Raw genomic sequence first — 20162 nt, 5'->3', positions numbered from 1 at the left:
GCATAACAAATATTAAGGAATGGAGAAGAGGTTTGTAGAAATTACCTGGGGATTTAAGATCGAAAATCTAAAATTGAAGAAAACCAACTGAAGCAGAGAGAAAACTGGATCCGAGCTGTTGAAAAAAAAGGAAAAGAAGAACGAAAATACTTTCTTATCCTCTATTCTTGTATGTTCATTGCAGAAAAGGTTATTTCCGGAATATAAAAACTAGACATCAACGATTAAAAACATTTTATGACTGGACTAGTTATTAGACGGGTCTCTCATTCTAGGACTAACCAGTAATTCCTAGGGTGTACAAAGTAGAAATAGAAAGACTTGGAAGTTGGAAGACAGAAAGAAAGAAAGTTCTCAGAAATGATTTCAATTCCAACGCGGTATAGAATTTTACGCAATCGGATCACTATATAAACTCTTTCTCTCTGTAGATAGAAGAAGACTGCTTCAGAAATTACTTCAATTTTACTCTGATCAAAATTCCTTAATCAAAATTATGGCTGCGAAATATGAAGAACCAGCAATCGGGATTCCATACAACCCAAACTATCAAAATCCAGTACCTTTACAACAACAGAGTCATCAAGGGCAAGGATATTTCATGAGTGAAAATCCATATCAATCAGGAATGATCCCACCAAACGCAGTTTTCGTCGATCCAAAAGGAATTCCATTACAGCAAACTATCTTTAGAGATACTCCTGCTCCTTTCAATTGTGTCTACTGTGGTTCTTCTGGAATCACTACCGTCAAGTAAGTACATGTTTAACTTCAGATTTATCTGTTTCATTTCGTTGATTTGGGAATTTTGGGTATATGTTTGATTTTATTTAGTTGTATTCTGGGTATTCTTGTTAATAATGTCTTTCGGGTCTTCAAATTTTGTATTAAAATGTTGAAATCGTGTTGAATTAGTCAGTTGTTTTCCAATTTTAGTGCACTTCAGTTGTTAAATTTGATTATGTTGAAGTGATTATGAGGGAGAAAATGAAACCCTAGAATTACTTATGAATGTATTTGCACAAGTATTGAGTAGCAGTGGGTAGATGAAGGGATGGGAATGCAATATCGCACTCAGCCCTAGTTCAGGACGTAGTAGGGAGAAAAGGTTGCGTTTCTACTCCTTTTCCAACTCTTGTTTTGCCCTGTACTGGTGTAAATAGAGTACAAGCTGCAGTTTGTTGATGTTTTGTTATATTTGGGTCTGCTTCTGTGGGATTGATTTTTGAGTAGTGTTTGAAGTTAAGAATTGAGGTTATATAATCAACCGTTCTTCAACTTCAAGGTTAATTCACTTGGTTGTTGAATCTGATTATGTCAAAGAGCCAAAGAGGGTCTTGTTCTAATCGTTGTATTCATACCCTTCTCTGCAAGTGTTGCGCCTAGCTTTGACTAGAGATGGGGAGATGAAGGGATGGAGAAACTGAAAATGTGGATAGTAGGGAAAATTGGGCTAAGCTTATATTCTCAGCCCTTGTTAGCAGCGTGGTACGCCGGATTTGTACTGTCTCAACCCTCACTTTCCCAGTGCAAATAACATAAATGCTGCATTTTTGGTTGATTGTTTTTATCTCTGAACATCTTTTAGCTCTTATCATTTACACCAATGGGTCTAAATTCTGACCATCTTATACGTGATGCAGGTCGAAACCAAGTCTAGCAGCTGTTGTGGGTTGCATGATGCCATTCATGCTCGGGATATGCTTTCTTTGCCCATCAATGGATTGTCTCTGGCATAAATATCATTACTGCCCACACTGCAGTGAAAAGGTAGTCGTTCTTTCTGACTATCCATCTCAATTGTCATGTTTAGTGTTCACAGCGTAACTGAAAAACTATATTTTGAATGGCATTATCATCACAGGTTGCTGATTTTGAGAAATCAGATATGTGTGCGGTGATGGATGCTGCATCTTGGACCCAGACTAGCTTCGCAGTACCTGCTTAAATGTTTTTCTCTGCACTGTTTGAAAAATGTGTTGTTCTTAGGAGCTTATGATGTTCTTGGTTTTACCTTTCCCCTTTAGTGGGGGCTAGCCTTCTTTGGTATATTGTAGTTCTGTAATAGAAGTTTGATTATAACTAAAACAGAGCTGATAGTACTACACATGATTATATAGGTTTGTATACTCTGTGTGAAACTGAAACGATGATTACTATCTCCCAACATCTTATTAGTCAAGTTCTCTCATTCATCACATTCGCAGAAAAAATGCGCCAGTTTCTTAGTATGCACTTTCATGGCTTTGGTCTCTTAGCATGCAGTGGACTCTCATGGCGAATCTTTTATTTTATGTCTGCAAACTGAAAAACCAGACATGTTCTCCTACTTTTTGTAACTACTGTTTCACTGGTAGTCGCCTCAGTTTAGATATACGGCTATAGGTTAAACGTGCATGCATAATATGAATACTAGTTATCAGCACGCAAAGGACTTGCGTGATTCAACAAATGCTTATGTCCGAGGGAGTTTTCACCACCATTTGAACGAGGTTATGAGATTACAAGTCTGCCGAGTCATTAACAGAATAATTTCTAGCCAAAAGGCCTCAGTAACCTGGGTACTATTTGTAAGAGTCTGAATCTACCCGTTTAGTTTATAGTTCAACTTTTACAGTATCATCTACCGGCTTAAACATGCATTTGACTCCGCGTAATTATTGACTTACACGTGGAAGAAAAATCTGCGTAATTATTGACTTACACGTGGAAAAAAATCTAAAGAGTAAAAATATGGCGATGGTTGGTTTCAGAGGGAAACGAATTATATTGGAATCCAGTTTCTCGAAGTTTTAAGCCAGATTCTCCCTTCTTCGCATCAGGCAACATTTGAAAGAGAGCTTCTCTGGCCAAACAGGTCTCCTTTTCATTTTCCCTAACCATTTTTTTGAGTGATCAATTTATTTTGGTTTTTTCTCTTAAATCTGATTATGATTGTTTGATGTTTCAACTAATCTTGGATAGTTGTTATCAGAATCTTCAATTTTCAACTATGAGGGTCCGGTTGTTTACCCTCAAAATTTTCAATTTTCTTGTGTTTTCTGTATGGCATTCAACGATCAGTGCTTTGATGTGTTACTTATAGGGCATCTCGTTGTTTTCTTTATTTAGGTTGCGTTTTGATATAACTGAAGATGAAATGTAATAACAACTTCAATATATAGAAGATGAAGAAGCCTGGTAAGGAATCCAACTTGTTTTTATTACTGTTCTAGTTTCTCTTATCCATTTTCGTTCAAGAGCTAATTAAGAGTACATATTATAGGGTTTTTCGCACCAGTAACATATTCTGGGACTGTTTGTAACCAATGATGCATGATTCAGATAGAAATGGACCCCTTACTGGCTAGATACTAACCAGATAATTGTATACAAGAAAAAGCAATCGTACCTTGGGTTCAACCAATATGTATGTTTTGTGGTTCAGTGAAGAAAAAATCTTTGCTGCGGTTTGATGGAAATTTTGGATGGTTTTTTAGATGGATATTTGAAATTCTGTAGCCCTAGCTGACATCTGTTGATACTTGGAAACCATTTGCAGTTTGGTGTTTGTAAAATTTCTCTACTTATCAACCATAGGCAAGTTTACTGGCTTTCATTCAACATTATCCTTAAGGATTGTACCGTATCTTGTATTGTGCCATTAATAGTTTAATGTTTTATTGTTGTTACCGAGTTGTTGTTCTTCATCCACTGTATATCAGCTTCCACTTTTTGTATGTGCTTCTTTTTTGTTGTGTTCCAAGATCCTTGGTCTTCTTGACCTTATACCTCTTTACGGGCAGGGGTCTCTATACTGTCCAATTGTTGGGTGTGGTGCACGACTAAATTCTTTGGAGGACTTTGAAGGAAATACCATCCTCGGCATACTGCATCCTGTTCAGTGTGCTCAAGAGTGTTCCCAACGTCACGCCTGCTCAGTATACATGTCTCTGAAGTGCATGTTTCTTTTTTTTCAGGTAAAAGTTGCACGAGGCTTAACAATGGTACTTCTCATTTACTTGTATTGATTTCCTATATGACGATTTTGTCCGAGTACTTGCCCAATGTTCTATGTTGATCACCACTACAGATATTTATAAACTCTTATGCAAAAATTGCATTGTATATATATATATATATATATAGTTTTCATATATATATATAGTTAGTACTGTCAATAATTAATATTGACACACAGAGACACAATGATACCTCATGGGTAAATATCAGCAAGTAGAAAATATGATCTGTCATTGTGGTGTCCATTCAAGTTAAGCATTTATATAGCTCAACTTTTACAAGAGTCTATCTTAGATATGATTATCTGTGTCCAACCTAAATTGAAGGGAGAGTTTCTCCCTTTCCTGCACTGAGTTGATTACATCATTTACTACGAATTTTGAACACTTGATCAATTATCATTTGTATGTATGAAACAGTATGAATCCTTGTGAAATGAAGCTAAAAAGCTGCAAAAGTCGGCAGCAAAACCTTGGAGACAAGCATAAGTTCCAAAGTCTTTCGAGTTCATCGAAAAGGCCCGACCATCCAAGAAACATTGGCAGAAGAAGCATCATGAGCAAAAATAACCTGATAATAATAATAAGAGGATCAGTAAGAAAGATGATAAAGAGGCAAGCAGAATGGATGTGAATAAGACTATAGATAGCCTTGTTTCTGCACTTCCGGACTGAGCACATTAGACTATTCTCCTTCTTCAGTCAGTATTGGGAGACGCCACAATCAAGTTTTTACATTTGTTCCACGGGCTGTACAACAAAACAGAAAACATAACCTTTCTGTTAAGGGCTCAGAAGGATGATTGCCGTATTTCGAGATGATGATTCTGCTGTCAGGTTTTCTTTGCAATTCAAAGCTAGAAAATTCAGTGCTATCTAGCAGGTTAAGTGTTCTCGGACATATTTATTATATTTCTGCATTTATCCAAATCATGTTGTCAATTTCAACATATTACTCACTTAAGGCATCTTTCTTTCAGTCTCAACACAAGTTCTGTTGTTTTTATGATTTCGTCCCGAGTCGGTGCAATTATAAGGTCAGATATATAATAACCTTTTTCAACATGTACACGATCTACTAGTTTGTAACTATGTTAATCACATTGGATAATAAACTCTAACTAGATTCGTCTAACTTAATTCACAGCACAAGAATTTTTAATGAATCAGCAACTCAGGTTGCATTAATCATAATCATCACACAAGAAGGCCATTGGCGATGACACGTTTTGTGTGCAAGGTGGATTAATACTGCCAGGACTACCACTACAACTATAATGACAACCAATCCCATCACTGAGCTGAACTTTCGTCTAATCAGATATGAGCTGCAGTGCTGTTGCTTTAACTTCAGTTTTAAGTGGTAAGCTGATTTGTTAACGAGTTTCTATCTGGTCAAGGTGTACAGAGATGCATCTCCATTTTTCTTTTACACTATGAAGTGAAAATCCTGATATCTTTACATTAAATGCAGCGTACATTGTAAGAAACAATGTATAGGTCTTGTTTGGTATTTTGGGATTGGGACATAATACCTGGTCCCAATCCCAAAATACTGGTTCTTGCAGGTGCATATTGTTTTGACACAAGGTGCATACTGTTCATAGAGGTGTTGTCTGTTAACTTCTAAATTTTTACAGCTTAGGAAAAGGGAACCATGTGGACTGGGAATGTCGACACAGGTTATATACTTGCATACGTTTCAAGTTTAACTTGTTCACTGATGCTCTTATACTTTAGACACTGAAATGTATCTCTACGTACTACGTACCAGAGTATTCAGTCAACTTTTGACTGTATTAGCCTTAAATTCGTAACCGCATCCTTCCTTTTCGGCTTTTCATTTAAAGCATCTTTCTGCCACTTGTTTCTGCAAGCCGTACATGATCTCAAGTCATAAGTATTGGAGTCAGAATTTTGTAGAAACTAGTGCAATATCAAGCCAGTGGACATGGTTTTCTTTATGATCAAGCCAAATATTGCAGATTTCTGTATTCATATTTGCGGGTTAATGATCTCAATGTATATGAATAGGGATACCTTCATCCGCAATCTACCAACACACCAAACATTTAATATGTGTTTATGTGTTTCTTAATTTATTTATTATGTGCTTGAAGGGGTTCGAGCAATACCCAGAATTCCTATCAAACACATTTTACATCTCTGGAGAGTGCTATGCTGGGATATATGTGCCTACTCTGGCTTCTGAAGTTGTGAAGGGTAATTATCCTTATTGATCTGAAATAGAAGGCCTGCAATTCTTTTGTGCCATTTGCCCACGGTGTGGGCCTTGTCCCAGATGTTCTGTTAGAGGTGGGTTGACATATAAGATGCAAGTCTGAAATAGTAAAGTTACAACTATTCTTGTGTAAGGCCAAGAGTTCAACTCTTCTGAATAACTTTTCAACTAAACATGATCTTGTAATTTCTTTGGTAATTACTTTATGATACCAATACTTAAAGCAATCAATAAATTATGTATCAATGTCAAACAGTCAAAGAATGGAGTTGTAACAGCATTATGTTTATCTCATATGCAGATGGACAGCAGTCTCACCACTGGAAGTGTCTTAACTACTGCAGCTGAGAAGCAAAGACATTTGCAGGCTTCTCTTGCTTTTCAATTTAAAAGGTATGCTTCTTATTCAAGGTATTTTATACTCCTGGAGTATCATTTCTTCATGTTTGTATAGTATTTCAAACCAGAAAACTTGCAATCTGTCTTGGCACTTTAAATTGCATGCCTAACACAGAATAACTGTTTCATGCTGCATGTAAATGTGGAAACAGAGAGAATGAATGAAAGAGTTTAATTCACCCATAGGAGAGACTTCTTTTCTATGCACTTGGGCATTGTTACAACATACAACAGCACCCACTTTAGGGTTAGCTAGAAACATCTACTTACATTATTTCTAAGATTAACACTAACTGTACAGTGAACTCTAAGCATGAAACTCATTCCAACACTCCCTCTCAACGTGGCGTATAGATAGACATCTCGCATGCCTTGCTTGTCGAGAAAAGAGTTGAATGGGTGACTTGGTGTTGAATTATGAATCTCATGGTCACGTTACATGAGATAGTGCAGTGTTTGTGTGCAGTGATTGTGTAAAGTATAGTCTGGGTTCATACGTTTGTGCGGAAATCAAGAGAGAGTGGATGGAAGAGTGTAAACCACTCAGAGGTGAGAGCCCTCTGTTTTATAGATTGTGTATGCACAGTTACAAAAATACCCTAAAAATATCTAAACACTGTTCACAAATCACTGTACACTATTCCTACATAATCTAAACGCGCATGTACACAGATTATATCTGTGAAGAAGGCATTCTTCACAGACTATACATGTGAAGAGTGTATTCTTCACATTTTCTATACTACACTAACTAGTATAACCTGACCATGAGACTAATGTTTCAACATTCCTTCTCAAGTTGGTGCGTAGATATCTAGCATACCAAGCTTGTCAAGGAAAGAGTTGAATGGCTGACTTGGAACTTCTTTTGTCAGATTGTCTGCAATCTAATTTTCAGTTCTTACAAAAGGAGTGTTGATAACCCCTTCCTCCAATTTCTCTTTGATGAAATGTCTGTCCACTTCCACGTGCTTGGTTCTGTCATGTTGGATTGGACTGTAAGCAATGGTGATAGCAGCCTTGTTGTCGCGGTGCAACTTCATTGGACCTTTTAGGCTTGAAACCAATTTCTGACAAGAGTATTCTTAATCATGGTAGCTCGCAAATTCCATGAGCCATAGCTGTAATCTCTGCTTCAGCACTTGATCTAGCCACGACTGATTGCTTTTTGCTGCGCCAAGTTACTAGGTCTGCTCCAACAAATGAACAATAACTAGAGGTAGACCTTCGATCAATCGAGCTTGCCCAGTCTGCATCTGTTTATGCTTCAACCTCCATGTGGTTATTCGGAGAGAACAACAGTCCTTTTGCTGGTGCAGACTTTAGATAGCGAAGTATTCGAGCTCCTTAAATCAGAAGACATAGAGTATAACAACCAACTCATTATTAGGGCATTTTCTTCCACCCACGTCCCACGCGTAGGGTCTGACATTTCTGGACATCCCTTGCTTGCAGTCAAATACCCAATCTTTCCCTTATCGGTGATGTAAAGCTTTACCTAATGAGACCAAACAAGGTAGTTGGAATCATCCAACTCACATGATGTCATCTTGACATTCATACTATCATTGTGAGATAAATCTAGAGGTGCTGAACTCCTAGAGTTAGATAAACTACTGGTTTCAGAAGTGATAGCCATAGATCTAACTTAACTCAACAAATAAGGACAAACTTCAAGGAAAAAACAACTTATAAACAACCACAGGTTCTTCAAGAACAGCAGCTTGCAGTTGCTTTGAAACAACTTTAGGATCTAACTTCAAGATCTTAATCACAGATCGAAGCAATAGTAGATCGAGCTAAAGAAGAAACTAAGATGGGTTTTCTCTTTTATCTCTCTTGAGCTCTGATACCATGTGGAAATCAAGAGAGAGCGAATGGAAGAGTGTAAACCATTTAGAGGTAAGAGCCCTCTGTTTAATAGATTGAGTATGCACAGTTACAAGAGTATCCTAAAAATATCTAAACACTGTTCACAAATCATTGTACACTGTTCCTACACAACCTAACCGCGAATGTACGCGGATTATATCTGTGAAGAAGGCCTTCTTCACAGACTATACATGTGAAGAGTGTATTCTTCACATGTTATATACTACACTAACTAGTATAACTTGACCATGAGACTAATATTTCAACAGTTTGTTTAATATAGAAATAGTGTACAGAGATTTGTCATAATTTATAAAGTGGGATACCAGTTCTACTAAGTGCTGATACCGTTTTATATAGGACAAAAAGATCCCACCGATCCTAGCCGTTGGATCGATGAAATGGTATCAACATTTTGTAGGACTGGTATCCCCCTTTATAAATCGTGAGATTTGTGAACAATGTTTAGATATTTTTACCTGATTAGAGTATTTTTGTAACTATGCATAATCAATCTATAAGGTAGAGGACTTTCTCTTCTGAGTGTTTTTACACTCTTTCATTCATTCTCTCTTGATTTCCACATGGTATCAGAGCTCAAGTGAGAGAAGAGAAAACTCATCTTAGTTCCTTCTTTGGCTTGATCTATTGTTGCTTCAATTTGCGATTAAGATCCTGAAGTTAGATATAAAGCTGGTTTAAAGAAGCTTTTGAAGAACCTGTGGATGTTTGTAAGTTGGTGTCTCCTTTGAAGTTTTTCTTTGTTGTTAAGTTAAAAGTAGATCTATGGCTTCATCCAACTCTAGGAGTTCAGCATCTCTATACTTCTCTTATAATAATAGTATGAATGTTCAGATGACATCTTGTAAGTTGGATGATACCAACTACCTAGTTTGATCTTATTGAGTGAATTTTACATCACTGGTAGAGGAAAGAATGGATATTTAACTGGTAGCGAAGCATGTCCAATAACCACAGACCCTACTTATGAGACTTGGGTGTAACAAAACACCCTAATAATAAGTTGATTATTTAGATTATATTTCTCATGATCTAAGGAGTAGTTTTATGCGCCTAACCACTGCAAAAGAACCATGGGATGCAGTTGCTCGAATTTATATGGTGAGTGGTGATGCTACTCAGATTTATGATTTGAATTATCGAGTTATAGAGACACGACAGAATAATAAAACCTTGTCGGTCTATTATAATGCTCTTCAAACTTTGTGGTAAGAACTTGATTTTCTCTAGTCGTGCAGAAGATAATTGAAAAGGTCGAATCATTGATCTAGACACTATTTTTTTTTTACCGCATTAGGATTTAAATATAGGGAAATGACCCATTGCCGATTCTTAGGGAAGTTTATGGTACTATGAAGTCTGAAGAACTTCGCAGCGTTATTATGACATCTCCCCTTTCTCAAGAAAGTTCAGCATTGAAGACTAATATAAATATGGCTCTCTAGCATGTTACATTTGTTACAATAATGACATTATAAAGAGTCTTTTCCATCATACTTTCGATTGCTCCCTGGCATGAGCAAATGGTGAACTTTTTTGGGGTACTGGAGATACCATAGCACTCGACAGAGTTCCTCGAATCTAATATTCCCGTAAACTCCTCGTAGCGATGCAATGGGTTTTTCCCATATATTTAAATTTTGATAGGGTTAAAATCTGAGTCGAGAGTAGCAAGGAACTTAATAATTCAACATTTTTCAATTCTCTTATGTAACTTGGTGGTATCAACTACATATTTGATGTCACATGGTTGTAGGAAATTAAGTTCGTTCCATAGATCTTGAAGAGCATATTTGATGTCAGTTCGTTCTATAGATCTTGAAGAGCATTACTATTCTGGCGTGTCCCTATAATTCGACGATTAAAATCATATGTTTATGTAGCTTCACCACTCATAATGTAGATCTGAAAAATTGCATCCCACACTTATTTTACCATTTGGCTAATTATTCGGGATTATAAGATAACTGGAAATAATGGTGCATCTTTAATTCATTTTAGAGGTATAGTGAGAGGAAGAGAACAATATATATGTGGTATATATCCATCCATATTGAATTGCGGATACATCAATGATAGAATCATTTCTTATTAAACCTTAACCCAGTAGTTAAAGTATCGCTTTCATACTGCGGGAGTCATTGGTAGGTAGAACTTATTAGATAAGCACTAAAAATTTAGTCTGCATCAAAGATAATGAAAAATCCCTCGTAACTAATCTTTTATGAGAGTAGGACCATTATATGATATAAATAAAAAACCCCATTCTATGTTGAAATAAAAAGTAAAAAGACACGAAGAAACTTGTTAGAGCAACTTCAATGGTACACATCTAATTTGATTGTTTGCCTGCCCATGTGGATGGGCAAACATAATTTCTCACAGTGGTCAACGGACAATTTTAACTAGGGGATCTGCTTTATTACATAGACAAATATTTCTTTTAAATCTTTTATTTGGGAGTTTGTTCATCTGTTTTAATGATTTGCTGGCCCCACTGTATATGTATGATCCACAAATGTACTTATTTGTTGGTCCCACTGAGGTTGCTCTTAAGCTCAATATGACTAGCAACTTCTGTAGGCTGCATGAATCTCCTTCTTCTTTCCATTTTTTTTTTCTGATGCATTCCATACTGATTTGTTGGCATGCAAGAGATACTTTCGCTATCACAACCATGTTATCAGAATTAGAGATCTATAGCAAGCCATATGAAGAACTGATTTACATGTTTGTTTTAGACGGTTGTGGTTTGTGTTTCATACACGCTGAAGGTTTAGATTTTGGGTAGGATAGCTTTATGAGGTGTCAATCTTAGTATGATTTTTTGGTACCACTCTGACCCCTCTAAAGGTAAAGATTGTGGAATTAGGTTCACATGCATCTCTTGAGCTACCTTCCAAATTGACTTATCCACACATCCAAACTACAATTTCTACTCTAAGGGCTTATCTGCCCTGAAGCTCTAATTCACCTGAGCTGAGGCATCACTCTGGGAATGTTCTCTTCCCCCAATTGTACCTACCCATTTTCCGTGTAAACATGGTTCTATATGCATTGGTGCAGTTGTTCCTTCATTAGATTTTAATTGTTCCTGATGGTAAATCCAATCCTTGTTTCTCAAGAACATTCACAGTTGAAGATTTTATAAAGTGAGGGTGAGGTAGTCAAATGAGAATTCCATAGATTTAGTCATCATCTTCCTCCTACAAACAGAATTCAAGAGAACACAAATTAACACAACAATTCATATCAAAACTTAAGTTGAACAATAAGGTTTTAATTCAAGTATGAACAAACCTCATCACTTCCTTCTTCCTCGTCATCTTCATCATTAACTTCAGACTTTGATTTGTTAGATTCTTCATCTTCTTCATTCATCAACATTTGACCCTCCAGCCTAAAATAGATTTCTATTGATTTTGTAAAGAGTAATTTAGAGAGTTTTAGTGACTTATAGGTACAAATTTAATAGATTTCTAGAGATTTTTTGTGATTTGTCAGATGGGTGCTTCCTTTTCACTCAGGCATATCCGGGAGAAGTCAAAAATCTTTTGGACATTCTTTCAAAGTTTGGGAATATTACCGGAAGGTTATTCTCCAAAAATCAGGGATTTATTTCCCTCCCCCCGGGCAAAATAATATAGCCAACGGCGGGTGTACAAAATCCTATGTGAAAGTCTTATTAAGACCTTTATTTAGGCGAGGTTAAACATGTAGTAAATGTAGACCCCTATAACTAATAAACTATCTCCACCATTTAGAGTTTGTTGTATGGAAGTTATCTCCAATGGATCACATTCCACCAGTGTAGTGGTAGAAAAGACTAATTCAATGACGAAATCTGCTGGATCCCGACAATGATTATCTTCCTTGCAGTACATAGTACTAGTGCTCAAAATCTTTGATCCATCTAATAGTTCCTCACTTTTGAGGGCAGGACATTTCTTAGCAGTTAGACTTCCAGATAGCCCCATAAATTTAACCAGGTTTGATTTTACTAAACTAGATGTAAATAGAAATTTTGCAGTTGCCATGGTTACACGTCCGCATATGTCAACCTCTATATAGAAACAAATGGGTTATGAGCAGATGAGACGTCAACCTTACACACCCTTGCAAGTACATAACCACAGAAAAATCCGTATGCATGAAGGAGACAGGCAGCAAGTACAACTTGTCCGCCTGATGAAAGAATTGCAGAAGCATTCTGGGCTATTGTGTTACCACATGAAATATCTACAGTAGCCAGAGCCATCTGTGACATTACAGGGGAAAGTGTCTTAAACAAAACTCTGGCAGTACTGATTAACAGAGCACCAATAAAGGTAATATATGGATTTTGTAGAGTTCTTCCATTAGTTCCCCAATGATTGTGTCTAATAAGACCAAGCAATAACAGTGGAGGTGGGTGGTACCTTAATTACCGGTGTACACGTTGTTGCTTACAGTTGGTATAAGAGAATCATGCAGTGGCTAGGCGCATTAAACTACTCTTGAGGTCAAGAGTCACTGAATCCAGTAACCATCTCATTATCGAGGGATTTTTTTCCACCCCAAGTCTCATATGTATGGTTTGTGGTTGTTGGACATGCTTTGTTTCCGGTTAAATACCCAAGTTTTCCGTTGCTAGTGATGTAAAATTTCACACAATAACACCAAACAAGATAGTCTGTATCATCCTACTTATAAGATGTCATCTTGACATTTATATCATCATTATGAGAAAAGCCTAGGGATGTTGAACTCCTAGAATGAGAAGAATTACTACTCTCAAATTCCACACATAGATATACTTTCAGCTCACGAAAAAAAGACAAACTTCAAGGAAGAGGCCGACTTACGATCAACAATGGGCTCTTAAGAACAGCTGTACAGATTTCTCAAAAACAACTTAAGGATCTAACTTACAGATGGAAGCTAAAGGGGAACTAAGACGGGATTTCTCTCTCTTGCTCTGGTACCATGTGAAAATAGAGACAGTGCCAATGAAAAAGTGTAATTTCTCTCTCTTACTCTGATACCATGCGAAAACAGAGAGAGTGTGGATGGAAAAGTGTAATTCACTCATACTCCCTGTATACTTGGGCATAGTTACAACAGTAATACCCACTTTAAGATTAGGTAAAAATATCTACTTACACTATTCCTAACACTAACATTGTACAGTGAACACTATCCATGGAACTCATTCCAACATATCCATATTTGAAGGCTAAGCCTTAAGGTGCTAGTTTTGTTTCTAGATTAGACAAAAAGCGTTGCATATCCTTCTCTTCTACTACTCTTTTCAGATATATCTCGAATGCTATTGCTAACTAGTAACCAGATAGTTGTGTTGTTTCATTCAGCGCAACCAAAATTCTACTTTTCGCGGAATGGTTCAGCGAGATCGTTTATTTTTTGATCCGCTGGCTGAGATGGTTGCGTTATTTCATTTAGCGCGACCGAATTCTACTTTTCGCATAATGGTTCAGCGCATCTAGATGCTAGATCGGAATGACCATAAGACTTGGGTGGGTATTCTAGCTGACGTGGACTTCCAATTTAGATGCTAGATCGGAAGACCATAGGCTAAGTCCTATGGACTAGATTAGCAGAAAAGTGTTGCAGTTCAAAAAAAAAAGTGTGGTCTATTTGCTAACACTAGTTCTCTCTTCTAGCATGTGCTCGCAGGTGAAGTAGCAGCGAGATTGAAGCGTTGAATGGTTCAGCGCCACAAAAATCACCTTTACGCTGAATGGTTCAGCGCTCACAAAAATCACAAAATTTGATCTGACGGCTGAAATTGGTTGCGCTGAACCAAACAGCGCTGGGCGGTAGTCCCAGCTGACGTGGACTGCTAATCTAGCTGCTAGGTTAGTATACCCATAGGACTAAGGAGGTTGTCCTAACTGACGTGGACTGCTAATCTAGCTTCTAAATTAGCAACCATAGGACTTAGCCTAAGACTAAACCTAAGAAATAATGGTCTTAAGTCTATTGCATGTGTATTCTGTTAATCTCTAATCACAGTAGTGCTAAAGATAGATGGCAACTGTATTATGAGACTCTACATATACCTTATGCATGTGTAGGCAATAGACATCTTTCTACTTGTTGGACTTGTCCATATTCTTTAAGTTACACAGACATACCTTCCAGTTGCAAGTTGTGTTCTTAGTACTGTTGATATGATCCACACAGATTGTCCCGTTCCAATGCATCCCAATAAGCAGAACAGTACTTTAAAGCACATTCTGGATGACTCTACAAACCAAATTGACATTAAATCAAGTAACATCTTGCAAGCTAGAAAAAATATTTATCTTATCCGGTAAATCTAAAATGACATTAAAACGTACTTTTCCTTGTATTGTAGCACTATTAACACCATTAGCATCATTCTACAGGCCCTGTCCTTATAACTCAGCATCATTCAGATTTTTCCTTGTAATTAATGAGATTTTATTATACCTAATGAGAACATTCTACTTGTTTTGGTGAAACACAAGTAGAATACTTAAAGTGGTGGATCATAATAAACATTACAGCAAAAGGATCTATTTAGAATACTTAAACAACACAAATATAATGAGACACTCGTATGAAGTGCTACTAGAGATGCATATAATCCATTGTTGATGCCCATTAACTTTTTGTGTTTGCCTATATCAATAATATGCCACTACAATAACATCAGCATTTTGCTAATAACCCTATTAGAATGAATACAAAGAAACTACTCTAAGTACAAAGCCAAGTCTTCTCTTTAACAATTTTCTTACAGGTCGGAATATTAGATAGGAAAAATTAAATCATGAAGCGATGAAATACTAGGTTCAATCTGCAAGACTACTGCTGCATGATTTAACTTAATGCTAGTTATCTGTTACAGGCCAAATATTCTGTTTGAGATTTTGAAGTGAGATATCATTGGCAAAAATAAGAGAAGAACTCAAGAACAGTTGATTTTGCTTTATGATATATGCAATCTGTAAGAAACACGTACTTTATCCATCTAATGACTGCTTTCGCACTTTATAACTTGGATGATTTTCTTTTTAGGAAGTATAAACAAGGAGGCAGAACTAAGACAGACCTGCTACAAGGGGATGAGTTGTTGGAAGGATTCTCCCCGCAAGTAATACGAAGTGACTGCCTTGTCAAGTTGGCTGAGGTACACGGGAGCATCACTAAATGGAAATGTGATTTTAATTATCGCTATATCAGTTCTCATGTTAATTCTGAGTCTTCAAAACAACAACATTGTCTCCCATTTTTAGATTGTATCCTCAAATTTTTTATACTATATTGGCTTAATTCTTTTTTGTCATCTGCTTGTTTTACAGAGTGATCCTTTTAGTATCTACTGCCAATTTATAATGCAGGTATTGCTTGAACAAATGGTCTAAAAGTTGAAGAGCCAGCTCTTTTTTTCCCGAAACAGTGAAAGGTTTACATTACGGTAAATGCGATAATCCACAAGTTGCAAAATTGTTGTGCATAGATTGAGCTTACTGTTGATCTTATGTTTAAGGCAGTTGATACCAAAAAGCTGACAAGGTTCAAAATTTTCACACAAGAATACATTTTGAAACTTTTGTAAACAACAAGAAGAAAATGCAATACAAGTAAAAAGAAAGAGAAGAAACAGATTTAGATGAACATTGACAATCAAAATTCCTCGCCAATCCACTAGTTAACAATTCCATGATTATTACCCCAAATGTCTGAACATATGCATTTGTATGATGGCAGGGGTTCTGAAGCACTGCCCGACTCTCGGGCACCATATCAAAGTGCTCCAAAATTTAGTATTGATTCTGCAGTTCCTGGATGTGCCATCATCTCCGTAGACTGTAACCTAGCATTATGATCTGTTCCACTCAGAGGTATATTTGCTGGCTTTAAGTTATCACGATGAAGGCTTTTATCATGGACATAACACAGAACCCACGGCAACCATTAGTCCATCGGTGGGCTGAATAGAATTATTGTGAATCAAATCTTAATTGCAGAGATATTGCAGCCATCAACCCTTAAAAAAAGGAAAGCCAAAATAACTGTAGATACATATATATTCCATGATATTTTCAATCACGAAAAGATTTACATTCAAATTCAGACTGCAGGAATTCTCGCATCAACCATTAAAGGAAAGGAAAGTCAATAAAGAACTTAAAGTTGGCAATACAAGTAGAATCAATACCGTCCTTATTTGTGGAGCTAAAATTTATTTCATCTTCCTCCTCATCCTCTTGGTCTTTCTTTCTATCCTCAATGAATATGAAGATGTGTTTGAAGTTACTCTGCAAGTGCCCGTATCAGTACTCTTAGTTGTTCTACATATATCTTCATTCTCTGTACACGTAAGACCAGTAAAATTCTGCAATTCATCTCTTTGAATGATTTCCTTGCTGTTCAGATATAAGCACTTCCAGAATTGCTTGTACTCATCAAGACGATAACGTTTTGGCTTCCTCAAAGAAACTGTAGCCCTCATGTTGTGACCCATCCTCACTGTCTGCTTTGATGTTTTCGCTATTATTTAACTCAGTGGTATAGAAATGTCTCGTAGAAATCTAAAACAGCATAAATTGAAATAGTGATCGCCTAGGGCGCCTCGCCTCGCCTAGCCTAGCGCCTAAGACAACATAGCTCTAAGACAGTTTTGTTTTTCTTGACTAGTGCAGTAGTGCTATCTCTTGCTAATAAAATAGTACTAAGAGCAACCACTATGAGCTAAGGCTTCACAGTTGGGATTTCTGGCTAAGCCTTGGCAATGGAAAAGACAAACACTATAGGGCTTGGCTGGAAACTTAGTGTTTGGGGAAAATTAGGCACCGGCCCAAAAAAAAAAATCTTATTATCAGGACCACAATTAATTTTAGATACCTTTTTCTGATAAAAAGAAATTTATTGCTTAACTATATTCGAGATCTTTTGTTAGAAGACCCCGAACATCAGGATCAAAGTTTACATAATTCTCAAACTGAGTAGAAGATAATCTTACAGTATTGGCAATTAAATCAGCCACTTGATTATCATCGCGAGAAACAGAAATAAAAATGTAAGAAAAAACTTGGAGATTAAATATTGTATCTCCTTTATTAGGTTCTTATTTCCCCATTGAATGAGTGAACTTGTACCATTGATGGACTCTATAACTAGTCTTGCATCAGCTTTTATTTGGATACTTGAATAGTTTTTCCTCAACGCCCAAAATAAAGCATCTCGCATTGCCATGCACTCCACAGCTTCTGGATTCAGTGCTCCATCTCTGTTACTCCCTTTGGTGCCAAGGCATGTACCTAGGTGATCACGAATAACAATGCCAATACCATATCTATTAGTTTTAGATAGCGTGACACCCAAAATTATCCGAAATTATTAAGAATCAATACGTAACTCATTATGCATAATATTTTTTCAGGCATAACTCGTTATGCAGCCTAATTTTTCAGGGGTATAATTGGCAACGCAGCTTGGATATAACATATCTAAAAATCCGCGCCTTGGAATTTTACAAATTTTATATCGTTGAAAATCTTTTTAAGACAGCTACACAACGAGTACAAACAACAATATCAAATTTTTGTTTTTCACGAAAAAGACAGGTTATCATCATTTTAGGAAATTTTTTCGAAAACTTGATACATAACCATTATGCAGCCACCAAAAAAGATGCATAACACATTCTGCAGACGCATAACACATTCTGCAGACGCATAACGAATTATGCAACCATTTTCTCGACTGCATAACAAATTATGCATCTATAACAAGTTATGTAGCCATTGTATTAGTGCGTACATAAAAAAATAGATGCATTCTCGATGCATAAAAGATTGTGCAAAAAATTTCTCGATGCATAATGCATTATGCAACCATATTTTCGGATGTATAACAGGTTATGCATCTATTTTCACAACTGCATAGCATGCTATGCAGATATTATTGTAGGTGTATGACAAGTTATGCAGTTTTTGTTTTCGCTGGCTTCAATAATAACAAAAAAATTGTTGCATAACGTGTTATGCAACCATTTTCTGGACTACAATGCAAGTTATGCTACAAATTTGGTAGACGCATAACATGTTATGCATCCATTTTCATAACTGCATAACGGAATATTCAACCATTATGACCAACACCAACACATCAGTAGCTTCCCAACCAGAATACCATTGACGTGTTGCTGTGTATATATCACAATTGAGAAATGCCATTAGTATGAATTGCATCAATCTAATGTGTTTAATTTCTGTAAATTTCTTACATCTACTATCGGTCTATCACCGACCATGTAAAAATTGGTAGACTTTAATACATAGGCAATAAACACAAGCATACATGTTTAATTCGGTTCTAGAAAAGTAAAGAAACAACATGTAGAAGTTGAACAGGCAAAGAGGAGCCAATATAATTTTGTATCAGTGACCAGAATGCATCTTATTTCGATCAGTCATGCCTTGATCTCTCAATATATCAGCACCCTTTGTGAAGCAGGTAGTGGCGTTTAGGTTCATCCCTGAGGCGTCACTCAACATAATTAAGAACTCGACCTTTTGATCAGTCGGAAACACGGCGAAAGGTGTACGGTCAAACATTTGAACACCACTAAGATAGCATTTAGTAGGGTTGTCTAATTCGCTCTGTAAACCACGAATTTTCTTTCATTGGAAGCACAATACCATCTTCAGAATCATCATCGAGACCTTGATCTGCCGATTCACCAACTACATTTCTGTTGGAGCTTTCCTTGGCCGTAACTGTCTCCACCTCCACTGCATCCTCCAAGGTAACAATAGTGCTTAGCTCTTCAACTTCAACATCTGCATTTGCAGTCTGATTTTCTGGAAGTGGAATACCGTCATTAGAATCATTACCGGGAGCTTTCTGTGCCAATTCACCAACTATATTTCTGGTGGGGCTTTTCTTGGCCTAATTTCTTAACCTGAATTTCTTCATTCAACAAACCCCAATTCTGATTTTGGGAAATAACTGAAGCCCTAATTCTTTCACAATCATCCGCAAACCCAACTTGAATCTTCCATACAATCCACATAACCTTCTTCATAGTAGCAACTCATCCATCTGCGAATCTTCTCTAAACCCATGTCTTCTAAATCAACAACACAGCAGCGGAATCTCATCTTCCATCTCTATTCCATCATGTTTTAATAACCATCTCAGATCTCCCAAACTCATCAGCTGAGCGATTCATTCAATCCAACAAAGAAACGAGTCGGAGAAGAAGAAGGAGATGAATATCGAATTTCACTTAGGTTACCACCTTATCTGCTGGTTCTTCTCAATTTGCGTATCTATACCAGGTACAAAAGAAGAAAGAGATGAACTAGGGGGGATATAATAGAAAGTAAGAAGAAATCCCCAAAGAAGCATAATTTTATAAATTATGGGTCTGGGAAAACTTTTCTTATTGAAATTGGGGGCGCGCCTGAAATTTTACGACCGTGGGTTTGAGGGCGGGAAAAAACGAAAAATGAGTTTTCCTGTAGTTTTGACTAGTGTTTGGACCACATAAATATGAAATGGGCTTAATCGGATCTTTAGCCCATTAACCTTAAACAAAAACATTGGGTCAAGGGTTAAAGCCTAAGTCCATTAAGGGTTCAAATCTC

General features: G+C 36.8%; 1 protein-coding gene and 1 pseudogene across 1 annotated transcript; both read left to right on the top strand.

The window, feature by feature from the left end:
- Window positions 1-295: 295 nt before the first annotated feature.
- On the top strand, window positions 296-2195 carry LOC113271569 (GSH-induced LITAF domain protein-like). The gene is made up of 3 exons (XM_026521464.1): window positions 296-753; window positions 1644-1770; window positions 1865-2195. The coding sequence occupies exons 1-3, from the start codon at window positions 497-499 to the stop codon at window positions 1946-1948; spliced, it is 468 nt and encodes a 155-aa protein (XP_026377249.1). The 5' UTR covers window positions 296-496; the 3' UTR covers window positions 1949-2195.
- Window positions 1949-15869, top strand: LOC113273287 (annotated as a pseudogene).
- Window positions 15870-20162: the final 4293 nt, after the last annotated feature.

The sequence above is a fragment of the Papaver somniferum genome, chromosome 4, assembly GCF_003573695.1.
Source record: "Papaver somniferum cultivar HN1 chromosome 4, ASM357369v1, whole genome shotgun sequence".
Taxonomy (NCBI): Eukaryota; Viridiplantae; Streptophyta; class Magnoliopsida; order Ranunculales; family Papaveraceae; genus Papaver; species Papaver somniferum.
Note: the sequence above shows the minus strand (reverse complement) of the source record. Positions and strands in the feature narration are given on the sequence as shown.